Source organism: Benincasa hispida, chromosome 10 (genome assembly GCF_027475165.1).
Source record: "Benincasa hispida cultivar pf3 chromosome 10, pf3_genome.v1.1, whole genome shotgun sequence".
Classification (NCBI taxonomy): Eukaryota; Viridiplantae; Streptophyta; class Magnoliopsida; order Cucurbitales; family Cucurbitaceae; genus Benincasa; species Benincasa hispida.
This window is the reverse complement of record NC_143487.1, coordinates 29,005,480-29,029,507: the sequence shown is the minus strand read 5'-3', so window position 1 is coordinate 29,029,507 and position 24,028 is coordinate 29,005,480. Positions and strand designations below refer to the sequence as shown.

Sequence of the window (24,028 nt, the reverse complement as noted above, 5' to 3'; positions counted from 1 at the left end):
ATTGATATGCCAAATTAAATATAATTTATATACGATTAAGGTCATATAAAAATTTATTTTTGAAATATCATTGGACAAAAATAATACATTTAACTTTATACCATAGACATGAAATTTAATAATAAACATCGGATACACAAATGAGGGTAAATAGTAAAAAAAAAAAATCTGCAATTAAGTTAGATTTTTTTCCCAAACCATTGCTATATTTACATATTCTTATGTTTTATTTTCCTACTTATTGTAATTTTCCGAATATATATATTAAAATCCGTTCGAAAACCGTATCGTCCTCTTTACTTATACGTTTCTGAAATTTATATTTGTTCTCTTCTAATTTTCAAGAACGAATTCACCAAATTCTAAGAACCAAAATAATTTTTTAATAAAAATAATAATAATAAACCCTATTTTTTCCTAACAACCTAAAAAATTATTCTTATTTGGTTGTGAAACGGCGTTTTAGATTTTTTTTTTTTTTTTTTTTAATTTTTAGTTAAATTTCGAATTTGTTTTAAATACAATTATTGAGCCAAGAAAAAGAAAGCATGATATAGGTACAGAGAACAAACTGAGTTTTATTGAATCTGACTTACATATCCACATTTCACTACACAACCCAAAGCTAAAACGACAACGTTTTAGAATTTGGTTCCATTCATACTCTCATGTTTCACACCGGCAAGATTCACACCGGCAATCCTCGCCGCACCTGCAGTTACCCTTCCCGACTCCGACCACCGCGCTGGGACACGTGCAGGGATTGCATCCACAGTGCTCCCCGCACGGGCATCTCCTGTGCGCCATCTCTCCTCCCGCCGGCGCCGGCGCCGTAGCCGTCGCGCACCTACAAGCATTTCCGCCGGGGCAGGGAACAGCGCAACCACAGCTCTGGTTGCAAGTTCTGACTCCGCCGCCGCCGCCTGATTCTGCCATTATTAATTATCTGCTCTTCCGACAACCCTCTCCCTCCCCTTCCGTCCGAACGGTTATTTATTTATATAAAGTACGAAGCTGTTGCGAAATGACATGGCACTTGAGTTTTGCTTTCGACTTACACATGCCAATGCACGTGGCTACCTCCCTCGCGCATAACTGTATTTATGTGGAAGAATATCCTCCATCTGTTCGGTTTGTTTTTAATGTCATGATATCTTTGATTTTTTTTTTTTTTTTGCCTTTTTAAATAATTGCTTCTTAATTAGTTCTCTTTAATTTACGTTTGCCTTCAATTTTATCTCATTATTTTAAAGTGATTAATATTGATTCTCGTTTATTTTGGTTTAGTGTACCTTAAAATTCATTCATCCTAATTTATTAGTTAACACATAAAATTTTTCATTTTATATTGCAACATATATACAATTTCATTAAATTTTCATCAATTTAATTAAATGTTACAATTAAAAAATATAAATTAAATCGAAATTTTTTTATCCATATAAAAAATGTCAAACTATTTACAAAAATAGTAAAAAAATATGTTAGTTTTATTAATAGACTTTTATAAGTTTTTATAAAAAAAAAAATACCAATAATTAATTTTTATTTTATTAATTAATAAAATTAGTGTGAAATAATAAAAATGAATTATAGAAAAAAGTTGTGTGTATAACAAAATTTAATTGAAAGTTAAAAAAAGACTTAAATATTTACGATGAATTTAAAGAGAAATGCGATATCTTGACTTTTTAGATAAACTTGAAATAATTATCTTAACTATTTGGATTGTATTTTGAATTGTTTGACTAAAATTAGATTTTCGGGTTAAGATAATTCAATATAAAAGATTGGTGATAAAAAATTTGAAACATTGGATTTAAGTAATTCGATTTAAAAGATAGATGATAAAAGATTTGAAAAATTGTATTTAATTTGATTAAGAGATTTTGGGAGGTTTAATATTAATTTGGGATTTTAAAATTTTAGAAGGAATTGATTTAGGAGTTGTTTGGCTCACCAACATAAGTTGAGTTGAATTGATATAATATATCAATCTTATTGTTTGGCACACATACTTTAAATGTTGGTAGAGTTGAGTTGGTATATTTTACCAACTCACCTCAACCCTCAATTTTTTCAATGTTTTCAATGACTTTACCCATTGGCTACTGTCACATTCCGAAAACTAACTTCAGACTCCGACAACCACCTCCAATGACAACTCCAACGATGAAATTTGGGCTTCGACAACCACCTCCGACGAAATTTGGGCTTCAACAACCACCTCCGAGCTTCGACAACCTTCGTGCGACCAACCCCGACAACCAATTCCGAGCTTCAGTAATCACCTCCGTTGACTCAACTTCGACGACCACCTTCGCGCTACCAACTCTGATGACCAATTTTAGGCTCCGACAACAATCTTCAACGACCAACTCCGATGAAAAACACCTTCAATTACCTCATTTGAACGAGCAACTTCAGCTACCCACTCAGGGCTTCGACAACCAACTCTAATATCACTTTCATGCGATTAACATTCGGGCTCCGACAGCCACCTCCGACTACAATCTTTGGCAAAAATCATCTTTGATGATGAACTTTGACGACCACTTTCGTCTAACCAACACCAGGATTTCAAAACCACCTCTGACGATGAACTTTGACAACCAACTCCAATACCATCTTCATGGACCAACTTCAAGCTCCGACAACCACCTTTGACTATTATAAGACTCATGACTATTAAATTATGTTGTAGGGTTGTTGATCATATAAAAAAATACATTATGTGCAATGTTGTTTATACTTAACATTTTATAAAAAGTATTTTTATTAAATTAAATTCACATGTCAAATGGGTATTAAAAATATTTAGATGAAAAGTAGGTATGTAACATATAAAAAAAAAACATAAAATGAAAAAAAATTTGTTGGAATATTTTCCGACAATAGTTAGTGAAAAATAATTTTTTCCCCAGATCCTCTAAATTTAGAGGAATTGAATTTGAAATTGTTGAAGAAATATGATGACACTCTATTGGCTGCTAAAATGATGAGAGATTTAATTAAAAAAAATCATTACATAGTAAAAATATAGAGCAACAACACGACGAAGAAGAAAAAAAAGATGATAATGAAATTCAGGGAGAAAAATTAGGAATCAAAAGTTTTGATTCTCTTTGTTTTCTACTACTATTTAATTATATTTCTACCAAAAATCAAATGAGTTAATTATTGTCCATCGTCAAAAAAGAAAAATGAAAGAAAGAAAAATTTTAACAATTAAAAGAAAAAATTACAATATATTTTATAAAAAAAAAAAGTAATTATGAAATAAAAATAGTGAAAAAACAAAAATAATAAAATATATTATTTAGAGTGAAAAAAATGCACAACTACATCCAAATACAAACGTATGAACTACACCCACATCCTATCTCAATGTCTCAAACAAAAAAAAAAAAATATTTATCAAGAGCCTTGGAAAGCGTGCGCTCAAACCCTCACAATTCCCCATCTTCTTCTTCCTCACGCCCGAAGGACCTTCCCCCTACGCCAGCCATCTCGCGCAGACGCCGGCCTCCAATTGCCGCCGTTGTTCGTCTGTCGCCCATTCGCGCTGTCTCCGACTGAAGCCGTTGCGGTGGGTTGATTTTTTCCCTTGCAATTTTTCTTCTTCTCGCGCGAGCCTTAGTCAAACCCTCGCCGCCTATCAGTTTCTCCCCGTCGCCTTTCAGTCGCTTTACGTCAGCAGTCGCCGACGCCGTTCACGTCGGATCTGTGTCGTCGTCGTCCAGCATCGTTTCGATGGGTATTGTTCCAGATTTGTTCACAGCCACCGAACCTAGCCGTGACAGTCTGCTGTCGTCATGCATCGCCGCTCACGTCACCGTCGATGCAGCACCGTCACCGCCACTACTGCCTTTGATTTTCGCCGGAATCTTGGATTTGGGTAAAGATCGAATGATTTTGGTAAGTTTAGGTGGATTTTCTTGAGATTTTTGTTACCTATTTTTTTGCGTCAATTTTGGTGATGGTTGAATGATTTTGGTAAGTTCAGGTGGATTTTCTTGAAGATATTTATTATCCGTTAACTTTTTTGCGTCAATTTTTCTGATACCCGCATCACATTTTGGTGCTAGACTGAAGGGTAGAAATATGGTTAGTTGCTGTTTAGCGGTGCAGGATCAATTTCGATAAAGATTTTGAATGACTTTGGTAAGTATATGAGGTTTTATGGTTATTGGAAGTGTTAATGGTGCTGTAAAGTGGACCTTGAAATTTTAATTAAAATCTGAATTTGTGATGTAGGTTCAGGATTTTGTTAGAGATTGTTTTGTCTGGACAACAATACTAGGGCTCGTATTCGAGGTAAGTAATTTTTATACTGAAGCCGCTCTCTTGAACTAGTGATATAGATAGTATGATGAATGTTTGTTTTGTTCGAATAATATTGAAATCATGACAAGTTATGTGAATGTAGTAGTTTTACAAAAAAAATACTTGCACGTGAATGTATGGGACTATGTGATAGATATTGTGTTATGTTGGAAATGTTATTAAAGATATATTAAATGCTATGATAAGAAAGTGACAGTTTGCCGACCTAACACTATTATTTTACAGTTCCGTGGACTGACGAGTTCACTATCTTATTATAGCTTTGTGAACTGATGGGTTCACCATTATGTTATAGTTTTGTGGATCGACGGGTTCACCATTATATTACAATGGATCGATAGGTTCGCTACTAAGTCATTTAGGTAAGGGCAAGGATAGACCAGTAAATGACAAAAAGAATCCATAATGATGCTATGGACTAGTCAGACGCTTTCGCTCATCATTATCATGTTTTAAATGTCAGCCTCGAACTCAGAGTTTTGATATTTGTTTTATTAAACAATTTATGATATTTTCTGGTTTTGATTTATGTTTTTTTTAGGTGCCACGAACTATGGTTTTAAGTTAATTGAATTTTTAAGTTTTTAGGTTTGACTTACTATGTAAATCCAGATTGATTCGTTTAGTCATTAATGGATTCTTCGTGATTGCTAGATATGTCATCTAAGAAAAATCTCTAGAATTATATGCACAAGTCATAGGCATAGTGGATATGTTTTTTTCTTCACAAAGAATTTTATGTGTGGTTGTCCAAAAATGGCACCATGGGTTAGAGGAAGGGGTAGTCGTTATAGGAACACCAATGGGGACGAAATTCAAAAGTTAGAAATCTGGAAGTTGAGGACCCTTAGGTCTAAGACCGTCTTATGCCGGAAGTTCCCCTGTCGACTGACCCTTCTAGATCGGGGGCAAGGAGGTGAATCGAGAAGACGGACCCAGAATATGTTGGATTGTATGTCCTTACTCGTAGTTTGTAATGTAAACATATTCTATTATCAATAAAGATGTTATTGACGTTTATTCAATAACATTGTTGTTGAATATGTGAATTGCACCTGTAAAGACTAAATTCAATAAACTAAAAATCTATGGCTGTTATATGAATACATGAACTTTATGTGGAGACATAAGGGGTAGTCTTTATGTTGAATATGTGAACTGCATATTTTGCATGTACCTTTAAAAGGAAGAGATTTATGTTGTTTAGAATGCTTGGCCATAGTGGAATTTGATGAGATTATGTGATAATCTCATTACATTTTTCTCTCAAAGATTTAACTTTTTCCTCTCCAAATTAGTCACTCACCGGATTCCACTATCTTGTTCTAAGGTTGGAGAATAGTCGGGAAGTTTCTCGTGGTGGTCTACGAATCGTTCGTGAGGAGATGGGAGCTAATTTGGAGAAGCTTTAGGACTACAAAGGTTGTATTTCTTCTTCCCCTTTTACTTGTTTTTCTTGCATGCTTATCCTTTGTAATTAACCTAATTAAAGTACTTTAGATCCGTTATTTCTTCCGCTGCGCATGTGTTCGTTCCATCAGAAAACAATTGTGCTTCCACAGACACATATTCCACCATCCTGACCGATTATGTTGTAATGAACATGGCGTTAGGAGAATTTGTTACAATGATCGTGATGAAAAAAAGACATGATTGCAGAACATATAGCCTAACGTGCCCAGTCACAACCACTACCACCCACGCAGGTCCACAGGTTTTGACCAAGAATTAGAACTTGCAAAACTTCTATCTCGAAACAAAACACCTGCGCGATTTCAGAAAGTACAATCCCCGCATCTTCAATGGGTCACTGAAGGACCCTAGCAGAGCTATGACGGTCCTCTATAGAGATGATATTCTGATATAATTTGCATGGAGGATCAGAAGGTTCGGTGTGTCGTCTTTATGCTTATAGATAAAACTTAGATCTGGTGGCAGTCAGCAGAGAGGATGATAGGTACAGTATCGAACCAGTAATGCGGGAGTAGTTCAAGAGCACTTCTACGAAAAATATTTCTCTACTAACTTGAGATATAACAAGCATAGGGAATTTTTAGACTTGAAGCAAGACAACATGATCGTAGAGGAGTATGACAAAAAGTTTGATTAGTTATCTTGTTTTGCTCCTAAAATGTTTGCCATGGAGGCTGGAAGGGTGGAGAGGTTCTTTCACAGGCTGAAAGATGGAGTACGAGGCTTGGTGCAAGCCTTTAAACCGACTACTCATGCTTAGCCATTCGCTTAGCAAGTCAGATAGATGGGGAATCTCTAAAGTCATTGGGAGTAGGATCCTCCTGAGGGCGGAAGAGGAAGGTAGACCAGAGAGGCTCCAAAACCTTTGTAGAAGAGCTAGAATTGGATTAACCATCACGACATCTTCAACAACGGGCTTCTGAGTCAAAAATGGGTAGGAGAGATAAACCAATTTGTAGTTCTTGTAGGAGACGCCATTAAGGGCATTGTTTAGTTGGGTGTTGTTTACAAAGTTAACAAACTCCACTGCCAGCCCTAATGATGTGTCCCACAAGAACTATAAATTGGTTCATGTCTCTCAACCAGTCCTGACTCGGAAGCTTGTTGTTGGAAGTGTTGTAGTGGTCTGTCTGAATTCTAGTTCTTTTATAGAGGCTCTAGAGCTCTCTAGTCTACCTTCCTCTTTTGACTTGAGGAGGATCTGACTCCAAACGACTTTAGATACTCAGCCCATGATGGGAAGTCTATCTAACTTGCTAAGCAAAGGGCTTCGACATGAGTGGTCGGTTTAAAGGCTTGCCCCAAGCTTCGTCTTCGTATCTCATCTTTTCAGCCCGTGAACAAACCTCTTTACCTTTTCAACCTTCATGGTAACTATTTTTAGAGCAAAACGGGATAACTGATCAAACTTTTGGTCATACTCCTCTACAGTTATCTTGCCTTGCTTCAAGTTCAAAAATTTCTTCTACTCATTATATCTCAAGCAAAGAAATATTTTTTGTATAGAAGTGCTCCTTGAATTGCTCCTACGTTACTGGTTCGCACCGTATCTATAATCATCCTCTTTACTGAATGCCACCAGATTTGGGCTTTATCTGTGAGCATGAAGACGACATATTGAACCTTTTGATCCTTCAAGCATTTCATATATCAAAATATTGTCTCTATAGAAGACAGCTCATCCATAGCTCTGCCTTAGTAGGGTCCTTCAGTGGCCCATTGAAGGTGTAGGGATTGTACTTTCTGAAATCTCATAGGTGTTTTGTTTTGAGAGACAAGTCTTGTAAGTTTTGATTCTTGGTCTAAACTTGTGGCGTCTAGAATTGGGGGTGGTATTTGTTGTGATTAGGTATGTTAGGCAATCTTTTTTGCCATCATGTCTTTTATTTTTTCCATCACGGGCATTGTAACAGATTCTTCTATCGCCGCGACCATTGAAGCATAATTGGTCGGGAAGATTGGTGGAATCTGTGTCAGGCACTATTGTATTTCGGGTCCGTCTTCTCATTTCAACTCCTTGTCCCCTTGACCCAGAAGGGTCCCTCGATAGCGGGATCCTTCGTCGCAAGAGGGTTTCGAACCTGAGGGTCCTAGACTGTTGGATTTCATCCCCCTCTAATCTGTCACAACTGCTCATTCCTCTAACTTGTGGTGCTATTTCCTAACAACCACACATAACTAACTTATAACAAATTATTTGAAACATGTCAATTATGACTATAAATTAGACAAAATCTTGTGCATATTATTCTAGAGACTTTTTCTTGAAGGACATATCTGGCGATGAAGAACAATTCGTTAATGTTTAATAGAACAAATATAAAAAATCAGAGTTCAAACATCAAGGCTATGCATTCATATAGTGAGTATAAATACTGACCGATGAATGGAAGTGTCTGACTAGTGAGTATAAATACTCCTTAATCATTCGTTGGTTTGTCTTTGTCCTTACTTGAAAACATAAAATAAGAAATAGTGAGTATAAATACTCAGTAAGTAACCCATTACCAGGATAAGACTGTGCATTCATATCCAATAAATATAAACGTGCTAGGACATGCACAAATTAACCATTCATAGATGGTCGTCTAGTGCACCTTCAAATGGGTCACTGTCACTCTGACATATTCATTCATATAAAGAAAACCATGCTTAATCAACATACATAAAAGAGGCATTATCAATCAATACATGGCTCGAAGACATTCTAGTAGTAAATTTGTACCTTGAACTTGCGCCCATATAAAACTTTGTAAGTAATCAACCTCTTCCGTCTAACTTCTAGGAATGCTTGTTGGAAAAAAATTGAAGTTGTCTATCTCAAACAACTAAATGTCTTTAGAAGTTTCTAAGAGGAACTTCTTCACTACAAAAAGGAAAGCGAGACACCTAAAAAAAATATGTGGAAGTAATAAGGAACTTTTCTCTCTAATTGACCTTTGTTTGGAATGAAGTAAATGGTTTGGAATGGAGTGGATGATTGTATTTATAGAGGAAAAGTAATCCTAATCGTAAATTATTTGGAATTCCATAACTGTAGTAGATAGATTAAATTTACTTTATTTAATATGACACTTTATCTATTGGGAAATTATATTTCTTTTTTAAATAAGTTACTTCCTGTAATTAGGAAAAATAGTAGATAGATTGGATTTACTTTTTGAATATGAACTAATCTAATTAGGATTACACATTTTAATTAATTAAAAAAATCCATAGTCTATTTAAATTAAGTATCTATATTTGAATTAGAAAATTCATAATCTAATTAAATTAGGCATCCATATTCTAGTTAAATTAAAAATCCAAAATAAACCCATCTCCATTTGATTTGATTTGATTTTTTATTTTTGGGGATAAGAAACAATTTCATTGATTAAATGAAATCCATGGATATCCATTGGTACATGAGGACCCCAATCATAGGGTGTACAAAAAGACCCTTTCAAAGGGAGTGCAAAAGGTGTTTCCAATTTTCAACAAGGAAAGAAAAATTGTGATTTTGTATAGCCTGTAAATCTTTGCACAAAAAAGGCAGTGTATGATGGTATCAATAATGTTCTTTGTTGTCTTAGCCTTGTCTTGGAAGATTCTAGCATTTCTTTCATCCCAAATCTTCCACAATACAGCACAAATGATGCTTAACCAGAGACATTCTTTATCATTTTTGAAAGGTATCTAGCCGATTAGTAGGTGAAGCCAACTTTGCAAATTATTTGGAAGGACCACAGACCAGTTAAAAGCAGAAAAGACTTCCATTCATATCCCTCTGGAGAAAGGGCAGTCAAAGAAAACATGTTGGGCATCTTTGTTGTTCATTTGACAAAGGCAACACCATGAGGGAGAGGTGGATCCAAGGGTATCGTTTTTGTAATCCGTCCATGGTGTTTAAGACAAAAGTTAGTGATTTCCCATAGGAGGAATTTAACACTCTTTGGGTAGGGACAACTCCACAATTTCGTGAAAAGGCCGGTTGAAGGTGAGAGTGGGTTGGATATGAAGGAAGAGTATAAAGACTTTGTACTGAAATCAATGTGGCTAAGCTTCCATATCCATTAGTCCTTTCTATAAGTAAGGTTTAGACTTGGAATAAGATGAGTAAGAGCAGTCCATTCTTCAATCTCATCTTCTTTAAGATTTCTTCTAAAGTTTAAGGACCAAGAACAATTTGTAGCATTCAAAGCCTCCTTAATAGAAATATTTTTTTGTGGTAGGTAGCCGATAGAGCCTAGGAAAGGTTTGTTTTAGGGCAGAACCAGCAAGCTAATAGACTGTCCAAAACGCTGTAGAGGAACCATCACCAATCTGACACTGTATATTCCCATAGATAAGGTCCATTTGATGCAGAATGTGTTTCCAAGGGCTTCTGGTTGATAAGCTTTTGTATTCGACAGCCTTGAGATCAAAATGGTGTGATCCATATTTAGCTTCGATTAAGATCCTCCAAAGGGCGTCTTTCTCCAAATGAAAATGCCAAATCCATTTGGCAAGGTGGGCTTTGTTTTGTTGTTTAGTATCAGTGATCCCGAATCCTCCTTCAGCCAAAGGTTTCTTCAATTTGTCCTATTTTAATAAATGAGATAGTTTGCTATCCCTGTGACCCGACCAAAGAAAGTTTCTTAAACATCTGTCAATGACATCAATAATTTTCCCAGGGCATGGTAGAGGGATAAATAGTGGACAGGTAGATTAGATAAGGTTGCTTTCAGAAGGGTTAGTCTTCCTCCTTTTGAAAGGAAGTTGTGTTGCCAAGAGTGAAGTCTCTTGTCAATTTTGTCTAAAATTGGTTGGCAAAAGGTAACTGTTGTGAATTCATCCATTGAACCATTGCATGTACCTAAAGGACCAATTACAAGAAGCAAGGCAAAAAAGATTCAAGAGGCATTCACATTACATCTTCAAAAACTAGCAAATTCACATGAACCAACAAACAAGGTGATCCATTATCACCCTTCTTGTTCATTATCATAATGGATAGTCTTAGCAGAATCCTCACAATGGCGAATACAAAAGGTTTTATTAGCGGATACTCAATTCCAAGCTCACATCACAACAACATCAATCAGCTCCTTTTTACTGATGATGCTCTACTTTTCTTCATTAGCAATGAGAGGATGATCAAAAACCTCTTCAATTTAATTACTCTTTTTGAATTTGCTTCTGGTCTCAACATCAATAGACATAAATCATAATTCGTGGGTATTAATTGCGAGGATGATTGGGTGGTATCTATTGCCAATAGATTTGATTGTAAGGTTGAGATATGACCTACCACATATTTAGGTTTGCCCATTTATGGAAAACCAACAGCAGTTACTGATGTGAATTCAATCATTGAACCATTGAATGTACCTAAAGGATCAATTACAAGAAGCAAGGCAAAGAAGATTCAAAGGCATTCACACTACATCTTCAAAAACTAGCAAATTCACAAGAACCGACAAATAATTTTGAGACCAAAGTTTTATATAATGTTAGTTCAATGAGTCAAGAAGAGAATGACATGAAGATGGCACGGGAAAAGTCCTATAGTTTGGAAGATGACTCGGTGGTCAAAAAAAGTGTGCAGATTTTTTGAAGAAAATGTTGTCAAGTGTGCACTGCATGGGAAAATGTGATGTCAAACCTTGTCAAACATGCATATCTACTTTGCCACCTTCTAGAGGAGATATTTAAGGCAAATTGAAGACTTTCTACATTCCTAGTTTTGAATTTTGACTTATAATTTAGTGTGCAATTAAGTTTTAAGTTTCTAGGAGTTATTTTCTACAATTTGTAATTAATTGTATTTGAATGACTTTTGAGTTTCTTGGTCTATCCACGACCATTTGGCCTATAAATTGGCTTGTATTGTTCTTAAAAAACTCAGATTATCGATAGTAAAAAGCTTGTGCTTATTCAACCCTTTGATGTTGTCTTTTTCTTTCAAATCTTGCTTTAGATTTGATATTAAATCAATTCATTGGATTAGTCTTGATCAAGATAATTCTGGAGTGAGTTGTCTTAGGATCTAAGAGTGGCCATCATAGGTTCTAGGTTCGATCTAAGTAGCTTTCTTTGTGAGTGTTTGTAAGGATCCTAGAAGGACCTCTAGCTTTGCATCCAACAAGCATCGCGGGCGCTTATCATTTGGTATCAGAGCATTTGTTCACCATTCTTGGCCGACTTTAGAGGTGTTGTCTTTACTTTATTTCAATTTTTTTTCTCCATAACAATTGTTTACATCTTGTAACAAGACATACTACAACTTGTCTTGAAAACTTTTTCAAATCAGCTCTTGGATCATAAAGGAAAAATAAAGTCAGCAAGGACAAAAGAAGTCAACAAAAAAAAAGAAAAAAGTTACTCTAGTCTTAGCTTGTGAGAGTTGATCATTTTGGATGGGTTTTTATCAAACTTTTAGGAATGACAAGAAACTTTCATGTGCTTTTGGATCTTTGATTTTTTTTTTTTGCTCACTTTTTTTTTTTTCTTTATGATCCAAGAGCTGATTCGAAAAAGTTTTCAAGACTAGTTGTAGTACCTCTTGTTACAAGAGGTAAGCAATTGCTATGGAGAAAAAAAATTGAAATAAAATAAATTGAAATAAAGTAAAGATAACACCTCTAAAGTCGGCCAAGAACGATGAACAAATGCTTGATACCAAATGATAAGCGCCCGCGATGCTTGTTGGATGCAAAGCTAGAGGTCTTTTTAGAATCTTTGCAAACACTCACAAAGAAAGCTACTTAGATCGAACTTAGAATCTATGATGGTCACTCTTAGATCCTAAGACAACTCACTTCAGAATTAGCTTGATCAAGACTAATCCAATGAATTGATTTAATATCAAATCTAAAGCAAGATTTGAAAGAAAAAGACACCACCAAAGGGTTGAATGAGCACAAGCTTTTTACTATAGATAATCTGAGTTTCTTAAGAACATTACAAGCCATTTTATAGGCCAAATGGTCGTGGATAGACCAAGAAACTCAAAAGTCATTCAAATACAATTAATTGCAAATTGTAGAAAATAACACCTAGAAACTTGAAACTTAATTGCACACAAATTGTAGAAAATAACACCTAGAAACTTGAAACTTAATTGCACACTAAGTCAAAATTCAAAACTAGGAATGTAGAAAGTCTTCAATTTGCCTTAAATATCTCCTCTAGAAGGTGGCAAAGTAGATATGCACATTTGACAAGGCTTGACATCACAGTTCCCTATGCAATCCACACTTGACAACATTTTCTTCAAAAAAATTTGCACACCTTTTTTTTTATCATTGTGTCATTTTCCAAACTATAGGACTTTTCCCGTGCCATCTTCATGCCATTCTCTTCTTGACTCATTGAACTAACATTATATAAAACTTTGGTCTCAAAATTATTTGTCGGTTCTTGTGAATTTGCTAGTTTTTGAAGATGTAGTGTGAATGCCTCTTGAATCTTCTTTGCCTAGCTTCTTGTAATTGGTTCTTTAGGTACATGCAATGGTTGAATTCACATCAGTAACTGCTGCTGGTTTTCCATAAAGGGGTAGACCTAAATATGTGGTAGGCCATATCCCAACCTTACAATCAAATCTATTGGCAATAGATACCACCAAATCATCCTTGCAATTAATATCCATGAATTCTGATTTTTGTCTATTGATGTTGAGACTAAATTGAAGAGGTTTTCGATCATCCTCTCATTGCTAATGGAGAAAAGTAGAGTGTCATCAGCAAAAAGAAGTTGATTGATGTTGTTGTGATGTGAGCTTGGGATTGAGTATTCGCTAATAAAGCATTTTGTATTTGTCATTATGAGGATTCTGCTAAGACTATCCATTATGATAATGAACAAGAAGGGTGATAATGGATCACCTTGTTTAAGGCCCCTAGTTGCTTTAAATTTCCCCCTAGGTTTGCCATTTATAATGATGGAGAAATTTGTGGTAAATATGCAGTCTTTGATGGTCTCCATCTTGTGCCAAAACCCTTTGCCATTAACAATTCATCAAGGAAATCCTGATCCGCCTTGTTGAAAGCTTTCTCGATGTCGAGCTTGATGGCCACCCCTTTAATTTTCTTCGCATGCCAATCTTCGATGATTTTGTTAGCAATCAGTGAGGCATCCAGTATTTGTCTACCTTCCACAAAGGCTGATTGATGGACTGTGATGGTAGATGGAAGGTTTTTTTAGGTGGTTTGATAGAACCCGAGCAATAATCTTGTAAAGGCCTGGCTGATAGGTTGATAATCTCCCACCTTCGCGGCATCAATTTTTTTTTTGGGGGATAAGGCAAATAAAAGTTTAGTTCACGTTGGCATTGGTGATTCCATTCTCAAAAAAATCTTGGAACACTCTAATTAAATAAGTTTTTAGAGTGTTCCATGATTTTTTAAAAAATTCTGATGTGAAACCATCGGGCCCTGGAGTTTTGTTAGTGCCTAGAGCCTTGATTACTGTCCAGATCTCAAGTTCGGTAAAAGGGGCCTCCGAAAAACTTGCTTGTTCTTGGCTGATAGGATCCCATTCGAGAGGATAGGAATAACTCGATTACCTGGTTTTCTGGTGAAGAGATTTATGTAAAAAGAGATGAAAGCCTCTATATCGGTGTCTTTACCAAACTTATGTTCTGGCCATTGAGAATTTCTGTAATACAGTTCCTCTTTTTTGCACCAGCAAATTTGTGATAAAAGGATGTGTTTTCATCACCATTGATCAGCCAATTTGTTTTGCACTTTTGCCTCCAATTTAATTCCTCATTTGCGTTTAGGGAAAGGAGCTGATTTCTAATCAAATGTCTTCTATTGTCAAGATCACAAGTTATGGGACCATTTTCAGATTCTTGATCAATGGAGGCTAATTCCTTTTGTAGAGAAGCTCTCTGTGTTTCAATGATGCCAAAAGTGGATAAATTCCATGCTTTGATAGCCAACTTCAGGCTCTTTAACTTTTGGTTAAAGCCATGGCCGGGATGCCCAATTAGTGGGTGGTTGTTCTACCATGAATCAACAAAAGGGAGGAAGTCTTTGTGGTTTAACCACACATTTTCAAATCTGAAAGGTGCAGGACCCCAATTTTGGTTGCCAAGGATTAAAAGAAGGGAAAAATCGTCTGATGTTGGCCTGTCCAATCTTTTCATGGATGCATCCTTGAATTTTGATATAATAAAAGCATAACAAAGGAAACGATCGATTCTTGTATGTGTGGGATGCATGCGTAAATCAGACCAGGTATATTTCCCATTTGTGAGGTGGATATCAATGAGTTCCCGCTGGTCAATAAAGGAATTGAAGGCCAACATTAGGTCTGCAGCCATTGGAGTTTTCTTGCGGCCAACGAATGAGGTTGAAATCTCCCCCAATGATCTAGTTTTCATCCACAAGGCAAAAGAGATCATGGAGCTCAGTTATAAAATGTTCTTTTCAGGATCATAAGGTGGGCAGTAGACACCTGTTAACCAGAAGTTGTAATCATCAGCAAGATTGAAAAGGACAGTGAAGGAGTATGCACCTTTTGTAATCTGCAATGGAGTATACCATGGGGCATTCCACATGATAATAATGCCTCCGGAAGAGCCATTTACATCCATAGATGTCCATTCGATCCCTCTAGAGCTCCAAAGAGATTTAATAAAAACAAGGTCGATATTGTGGCTTTTGGTTTCTTGGAGAATAACAATTGTTGGGTTGTGATTGTTGATTAGTCTTTTGATGGTGGCTCTTTTCTTCCATGATCCGAGACCTCTTAACATTCAAAGAGAGAATTAACATTAAGATGATTGTGAGCCCTCCCTGTTCAAGGCCTTTGCCTTCTTTTCATAGGAAATGGAGCATTCCAAATTCTTGACTTCACGTAGGCCCCTCCTTTGTTTTTCTGTAAGTTTGTTTCTATTCTTCTTGTAGGTATGGACCGAATACAGAGGCCACATTCTTCAAGCTAGGGAGTTAGGGCAGCAAGGTGTGATATAGGATTCATGGGCTCTGAGTTATAGTAGGGTGGAGGGGAAGAGAGAAAGTCTGGCCAATGCGAGTCTGTGTGGCTGGGGGATCCCGAGAACTCTGAAGAGGGCTAGCGAGGTAGCAGTCAGAGTCGATGTCGGATGAATGTGGGATGATAGCGTTGGAATATTTGTTACCAGCAATAAAAGTAGACTGCTTATGGTCGATGGTAGGTAACATTTTTGGTTCTATGTGGGATTTTGGATGGGGATGGAAGAACGAGGTTTGGTTGGGAGGAGGATGAGGGTGGGAACTGTTGAATGATTTCCCACAAAGGGGATTGTTGCTGAAGAGCAATTAGAATCCCTTTGGTAGGTGTTATTGACCAATGGTTGTTTAAGCAGATGGTTCTGTAAGTAAAGTCAAGTGGCAGGGCTGGAATTTGGCTGACAACTGCCGGTTGTGGTCTGATCCCAAAGGTGTGGGGGCTGAGGCCAAGGGTTGATTTGTGGGGCCCGAGATAGAGTTAGGAGGTGGTGGGGCCAGGGATGGGTTCAGAAGAGGTGATGGCGAAGGACAGGTGGGCCCCAAATGGTTTACCAAAAGGGGGTGAGAGGGGATTGTTGTTTAAGGGCAATTGGGTTTCCTTTGGTAGGTATTGTTGACCAATGGTTTTCTAAGCAGATGGTTTTGCTTGGAAGCAATGTTAGGTGGCAGGGCTGGATTATTGCTGACAGTTACAGGCTGTTTTGATATGTCAACATTACTTTTGAGTCTCTACTGCAGGTTCAGTAAGTTCTGTCCCAACAGAGTACTTTTGCTGTGTAGGGTCAACATCAACGGGGGAATTTGAAAATTATCAATCTTTGCACCCATTTTTGCCGGTAGTTTGGCCGGAGTGCCATGGATTCCGGCGATAACCCCTATATGGTAATCTACAATAAAAAACGGGTCAATCGCAACTGCTATGGCCGATGAGGACATTGAGGGAAGCAAAATCTTTGCCGGGAGGAAACCAGAGTGGTTTCTCGACTTTGAGACTGATCTCCATCAAATCCATTCTGTTGAGGGTCTTTTTTGCTACTTCCATTAGTCTTCCACAGGCTTCCCCAATGTATTGGAAAGTTTCTAAGGTCCGTTTGTCAAAAGGGAGTCCTCTCACTTTTATCCATCCTCCATAAGAGGGGACAACTTGTTCTTCGTGAAAAACATTTTGGCTCTAGAGGGAGAAAAGGACTTCGTAAGAACCAATCTTTTGCCGACCATTGTATTTTCCAAGGATTTTTGCTTGTTCCATATCTTTGTATCTCAGGATGGCCTTGTTGGGTTGAAATGGTAAAAGAGATCCATAGGCAGTGATTTCCGCTTGTATGGCCTTTAGTATTTTGAACCAATCGTCATGGAAGTTTTTCCTTCTGATAACCACAATATTGTAGGTGAAGATAGGTGTCAGGATCAGTGAGGATTGGGTTGGTAGAGAAGAGAGAATGGTGGTAGTTGGTTGGTTAATCAATGTTTCTGGCCTCTTTAGTTTCTTCTCTTTGTTGTCTTCATTCTCTTGCATCTCTTGCTTCTTTTTGTTGTTCACATCAGCCATATTAAAGAGGGTTCCTTTTAGGTGGGTCGTTGGCCAACATTATTTGTTGGTGGTGACTCTACCTATAAAAGGTGGTGAGGTCTGTGAAGAGTTCCCAGCCTTTGCGTGGTTCACCCGAAGGAATAATAATTCGATTTCTCCCACCATTGTAGTCCAGTTTCACCAGTTCAATGGAGAAGCCTTTCTTGCTCGTGATTTTTTCTATCTAGATGACTTGATCATCAACTTGGATTTTTTCTATCTAGATGACTTGATCATCAACTCGTGATTTATATTCCTCTTTCCCCTTTTCTTCTCCTCGCATTTCCCCATTCCTCTATTTTCCCTAATCTCCTCCATCTCTTACCTCTTCTCTACCTGATGCTTCCTCTCCTAACTTGAAGAATGATTCTTCCTCTCTCAATTATACTTATATTTTCCCTCTTTTTCATGTGTTTATGGACTCCTTCCCAGGCCATGGAACCCATAATTGCACCACCGCCGATAATTTTGTATTCGGCACCAGCCTCCCGAGCCTTGTCGTCGTCACTCGGGTGGCATTCCCTCTGCTTGCATCGTCGTTTATAGGATCTGCTGGTCTGATGGTTGTTTTGACACCAACATTCTTGCAACTTTCGACTAATACCCTCGCAAGATATGGGTTCACTTCTTTCTCCTCCTGCAAATGTCTTTTCTGTTTGTGATGTTTGTGGGTTCACGTCGACGGATCTGTAGCATAATGAAATACATAATACTTGTTTCTTTAGTGAGTTTTGCAGCTCAATCTAGGAGATTCTGTTATGGATATTAGACAGTTCCTTCTTAATGCTCTTGAGAATTGCTATTTCACATGTTATGATGGTTCCACTCACCAACTAGAAGATTATAATGAAATTTCAGAAGTAGCTGATATTATGATTGATTGTTGCTCGTTAGAGATGGTACTTGGTATGAGAACTTTTATTTTATTTTTAAGTGATTGGCGATATATTTTTGGCATTCATGTATTTACAGTATTATATGGTGATAGATCGATAAAGGCCCATGTTAACGTTGTACCAGAGACATGCTTTCCCTTTCCACTCTTCTTATTTCACTGCCCACATCTTGCATTACGGTATGAACTGTCTTAAAAAAAAGCATCAACTACTGGAGGTTTTGATGTTCTGAGTTTGTTTCCTTTATTGGCTTGTTACATTTTAAACATTTTATTTTGTTTGGGAAATTTCATTTTAAGAAGGCTTTTTGGTCTGAGGTGAATATCAAACCAATTATAGGTACTCTTCCTTTATTTCTTCACATAATTTCAAAATTGGTCCTTTGATTCAAAGTTGGAAGCTAGATTTTTTTTTATTCAAACGATCTAGCTTGCTAGCATTTAAATAACATCATTACGAATATGGATCATCTGAGGTGTGCATTTAAATGGTTTCTTCTGTGCAAGTGCTTCCAACTATATCATGTCTCTTCTGTGCAAGTGCTTCCAACTATATCATGTCTCTTCTGTGCAAGTGCTTCCAATCTTGCTTCCCTGCCATTGAATTTCTTAACGTTTGTATTTATACTAAAGTAATGATATTCATTTGAAATATAAATGTATGAGTATTTGAATAATATATGTTCAATGTATCGCTTGATGTTTTTTGAGCAGGAGGAAGAAACCACTCAACTGAGAAATTTTGCACAAAGTAAGTTAGCTATTTCAATGCAATTTTGTCTTTTTTGTTGCACCAAAGTGGAAGAAATCTCTATTTTTTGAGTTTTTGTAATGGGATGTAGATTTGTCTTTTTTTTCCCTTTCCTTTTCATCTTTTTTGTTGCATTAGTTTGAATATGGCCTACATCGAGTATTCTCTGTTGTATTTTGTTGATCGATGCATCTTCATCAGCTATTTTTTTGTGTTCAAGACTTAAATGAATTAACTATTATCTTTTTTTTCTTTGTAGTTTCTTGTTGTTTACTGCATGTTTGATTTTTTGAGGAAGTTGTAAAATTTTGATATTGGTGCATGCCTTCCAAACTTCCACTGCAACAAATATAACTTTCTATTTACCTTATTTCTAGTGGTTATGTTTAAGGGGAATATTAGTTTTTTTTTATCAAATGCCACATTCAATGATGTTAGTTTCTATAGACTTGGCCTACCTGTTATTAAAACTAGATATTTTAAGTTTTCATTGTTGTATAGTATTAAATATCTTATATCCACACTCTAAGGGGCTGTTTGGGGGCCTAACATGACATGATATATCTCCACATTCTGTATCATCTTAGTGTTTGGAGGCTCATTATCCTATCTCACCGATTTTAATTGTTTGTGGGTCCATTTTCGAAACGTGTTTCGTATCTCACCGTCATTTTCCTTCCGTGTATCGTATATTATCTCAGGAACATACTCGATCACAATTTTCTCAATTTAGGGTATGAGGTTAATTTAACCTTTTCAATTTGTTACTGTGCAGGTATCAAAGAACCGTCTTTTGAAACTTATTGTTGAAGTAGAGTTATGAATCATGGTTGATCGAGTTGTTGTAGCTTTTGGTTAAGGTATATGGTTTTACTACTGCTGGTTACGTGTGAAGAATTGATGAAAAAAATCTTTGTTACACACTGATTTGAAAAAAACCAATATATATATAATTAGAATTGGCTCAAGTGTTTCTCTGCAAAGGAAAAAAATTTACCCGAGTGGGATAAGAGATGCTACATAAGGGAAATGCATTTACGATTAAATACAAGGGAATAAATTTTCTCTCCATCAGCAATGAGGAGGAGAATTAGGAATTGAATTGGGTGATTGATTCATTGTGAGCTATGGTCTCAATATGGAATGAGATCTTTGGAAGTTAATATCATTTTCCCTCTATGAAAGTGCACGCTCAACATGGAAGGAAAGATTATATCATTCTGCTATCTTTTTGGTTGTTCTGCACCGTGCGACTGATATGTGAAATTGTGCTGATTGGTTTGATGTGGCTCCTTCTTCCTAATAGTAAAGTGCTAATTTGGAACTTATTTTTACAAGAATATCTTTTCTAATATATGTTTTGAAATTGTATATTCTTTGAATATGGTTTTCTCTTGAGATTATGCCCTATGTGGATGTATTGGTTGCTTGAAATTTTTTATTTCAAATTTTTTCCTATGATTATTTCAAATAGAAATGCAATTTGGGTTTGATACTTCAATAGGAGGAAAAAGATTAATTTTTATGAGCTACAACATGAAACAAAACAAAGAGAAAATAAACTTAATCATGATTTTTAGTTAGAAAAGACCAAAATATGGAGCTTTTGGAATTAAAAGAATCCAATGTTATATGTTAGATAATATCTTTGTTTCTTAGCATTTTAGAAGATTCCAACCTTTTCCCTTTGAAATACTGTTGTTTTCTGCTTAGAAAAAACATGAAACGGATAGAACTTCTTCTTAAAGTTGATTTTGATATACATTGTGGTGAAATTAAACTTTTGATTTTTATGTGTACTAAGTGTATTATAGGTTAACTTGTTTTTTGTCTTAATATTCTTCTTGGATGCTTTAACTTGTCTACATTTCTATCGTCTACTATAGTCATGTCAAGGTGCTTTACAATGTTTAGATTATCTTATAATATCATTAATCATCCCATTGTGCTTCATGACTTGTTTATATTTTCTTCTACTACTACAACCATGATTTGCTGTATAACTTGCCTTTTAGATTGTCTTCAACAAACAATAATGCTAATCATGAGGATATAACAGAAACTAAGAGACATGTGACATGCATCCAAATGGTCCTCAAATTGTGGTTCAAAGACATTGAATTTGGAGAGTGAATGAAATTATATAAGTAAAAGAAACTATTATTTTGTTATTTAGATTACACTTTTTATGTATGTCTGGCTTACAACTTTAGGGATTGTTAGTACAGTACCATATTGCTGATCCTTACATAATTTAGGAATCGACGAGTTATTGATAATTATAACTTTATTTGAAAACTTTGTTTCGTCTGTTGTAGTGTTTTTTTTTTTTTTTTTGTTTTTTTTTTTTATTTTTAAATTTTAAAAATTAAGGTATGGTTCTAGAACGGCATGGGTTCTTTTTCTTTTACTTTTTTTCCCTTTTAAAATGGTTCATTGAAGGTCCATTTGCCAAAACATTTTTGGTTACCGTAAAATCTTCTTTGTTGGTGAAGTTGGGCTATTTTGTTTGTTCGGGATTTGAGAATGTTGATAGTGTTTAGTTGGTTTTGTCGGTGTGGAGAGAAATAGAGAGAAGACTTCGTGTTTATAGTATTAACGGTCATGAATTAGCAGTTGATTGAGGAGAATGATAGGCTGCAGAATTGCTTCTTTTTGTTCTTGGACATCATTTCTTCTTGTTTATCATATCTTTCAAAAGTTGAGTAATTCTACTTGTCATGTTTATCATTATCTTAATCCACTTTGGAAAATGTTAAATGTTTAGGTCAGAGAATAAAATTGGTGCGTTTGATATCATTTTCTCTTAGTACTTAGCAAGTTACCTAAGTAGTTAGAGAGTTATCATTTATTTAGTTCTTTTTTATGCTTAATTTGTTTGTTCAAGCTCTAAACTTTGTTCACTTGTCAAATGTGATGTATATGCTATTTGATCTCATTTATTGGAATTTTTTTTAAACATAATGTTTTTTTAATATATAATGACAAAAATAGGGTTGGAGGGAAAATATTCCAAAAAATAGGTTTTTAAATTGTGTACCGATTACACGATTACACCTTAAGCGTGTATCAGGTACACGATTAACTCTAAATCGTGTACCAAATACATGAGTTCCCTGTCTATCTGGCACGTGCAGTCTGTCGTGGCAGTTATGCAGAGTTGACTGAGATAATTGTGTACCCGGTACACAATTACCTTAAGTTGTGTACTCGGTACACGACTTCCTCTCCATTAAATCGTTGCCTGCCCCTTCTTCTTCCCCACCGAGACCTTTCGAACGATTTTGCTTTATGCCTTTCGATAATTCTTAAATCTTGCTTCTTTTGCTCGATTTTCCTCACCGAGTCTTCTATTTGTTCGTCCATTCGTCCAAAATCGTCCGAACGCTTTTGTGGTAAAATTCTTTCTCTAGTTGTTTTTTAATATATAATCGTCCGAATTTAGATCTTATATTTTTTTATTTGTTTTGGTTGATTTAAACTTAGAAATATAGGTATGTTAAACTTAGAAATATATGAATTTGTTGGGTTCTTATATTTTTTTTATTTGTTTGTGTTGATTTAAATTTAGAAATATATATTTATTAAACTTAGAAATATATGAATTTATTGGACTGATCTTATATATATTTGTTGGGTTGATCTTATATGTATATGTTTATAAATCTTAAATTTTAATTATTATATTTTTATTTGTTTGGGCTGATTTAAAGCTGATTTAAATGTAATATTTAGATCTTATATATTATATTTGGATTTTGTTGGGTTGACATATTAACATATTTTTTTTTTGTCAACTATGACAGTTGAAAAAATCATAATAAAAATGTCGATGCGTCTTGAAGATTTAGTTATTCTTAAACCTGAAAATGATGGAGATAGTGACATTGACGTTGAAGTTGATGAATTGTTTGGAAACAACATTTACAAAGGACATAACCAAGAGGCTAACAAACCTGTCAAGAACGGTGATAAAGGTCAAACAACAATAATTAGATTAAAACAAATTGCAGAATAAGGCTAGGTGGTGATCAACAGCTGCAAAATTTCACCCGTTAGTTTATAGACAATAGATATACAATGCTAGACTTAAAAGAGTTCAATACAACCATTTCCAAACTTAGAGGGTCAAACTTTAGTATTTCTTACCAACACTTATAATTTTCAATATAACTGCTAAAACATGAAGATGCAAAACCAATTATTAGGGAAAACTATAGCCTCTCAAAGTATTAAATCTTGAAGTAGAATCCTATTTCACTGTTATTAAAATGTGATTCAAGCCTAAAGTATTAAAAAGGTGCAAAATTTCAACATATTCTTTATCCAGTGGTTGTCAAATAAAATAAATTAGGTGTAATACTAATTTTGTTTGGGAAATAAATCGATAAGTCAAACAAATCTTTCAGGATCATCACCATACAACCATACTTTTTGTAAAAGAATATGTTCTCAGAGCAACTGTTGAATTTCCTCAGCCAGTTTACAAACAATGGATATACAATTCCAAATTAAACATTGTAAAAAAATATGTTCTCAGAGCATAGCAATTTATAATCATGGTGAAGGGAGATCAAAATAACAATAACCATACGTGCTTCATAAGTGTAGCTAATAATATTCTTATGGAAAAATTTCCCCCAAAAACCAAGAAGCTAATATGAGCTTTGTTATGTAACCCTTATGAGCTTTAGTAACTTTGTAAAAACATTATAAAAACTACTCACCTCAATAAGCAACACTACCATTCTCAATCCAAATTTCATTTCCTTGAACAAAAGTCAAATTTCTTGAAATCTATACAATCAAAACAAAGTTTAGATGTTAGAACTAATATGAGTTCAATAGAAATCACAAACAACTTTTCAATTCGAGCAAAAAAATGTTATCACAAAGAAAATATTAGTTTTAATCATTATGAGCTTTATGTAACCATTATGAGCTTTGGTAACTTTGTTTTGATTGTATAGATTTCAAGAAAGTTTTATTGCATTGAAATCACAAAGACAATCCAAGAAATATCACAGTTG

General features: G+C 35.4%; 1 protein-coding gene and 1 long non-coding RNA gene across 2 annotated transcripts; one reads left to right on the top strand and one right to left on the bottom strand.

The window, feature by feature from the left end:
* Window positions 1–558: 558 nt before the first annotated feature.
* Window positions 559–981, bottom strand: ATMT4A (plant EC metallothionein family protein). Its single transcript, XM_039020737.2, has one exon. The coding sequence runs from the start codon at window positions 934–936 to the stop codon at window positions 667–669; it is 270 nt and encodes an 89-aa protein (XP_038876665.2). The 5' UTR covers window positions 937–981; the 3' UTR covers window positions 559–666.
* Window positions 982–3,381: 2,400 nt separating this feature from the next.
* On the top strand, window positions 3,382–19,966 carry LOC120069054 (uncharacterized). The gene is made up of 6 exons (XR_005479429.2): window positions 3,382–3,918; window positions 4,089–4,164; window positions 4,258–4,317; window positions 5,678–5,769; window positions 18,962–18,998; window positions 19,774–19,966. It is a non-coding gene; the product is annotated as an uncharacterized LOC120069054 (long non-coding RNA).
* Window positions 19,967–24,028: the final 4,062 nt, after the last annotated feature.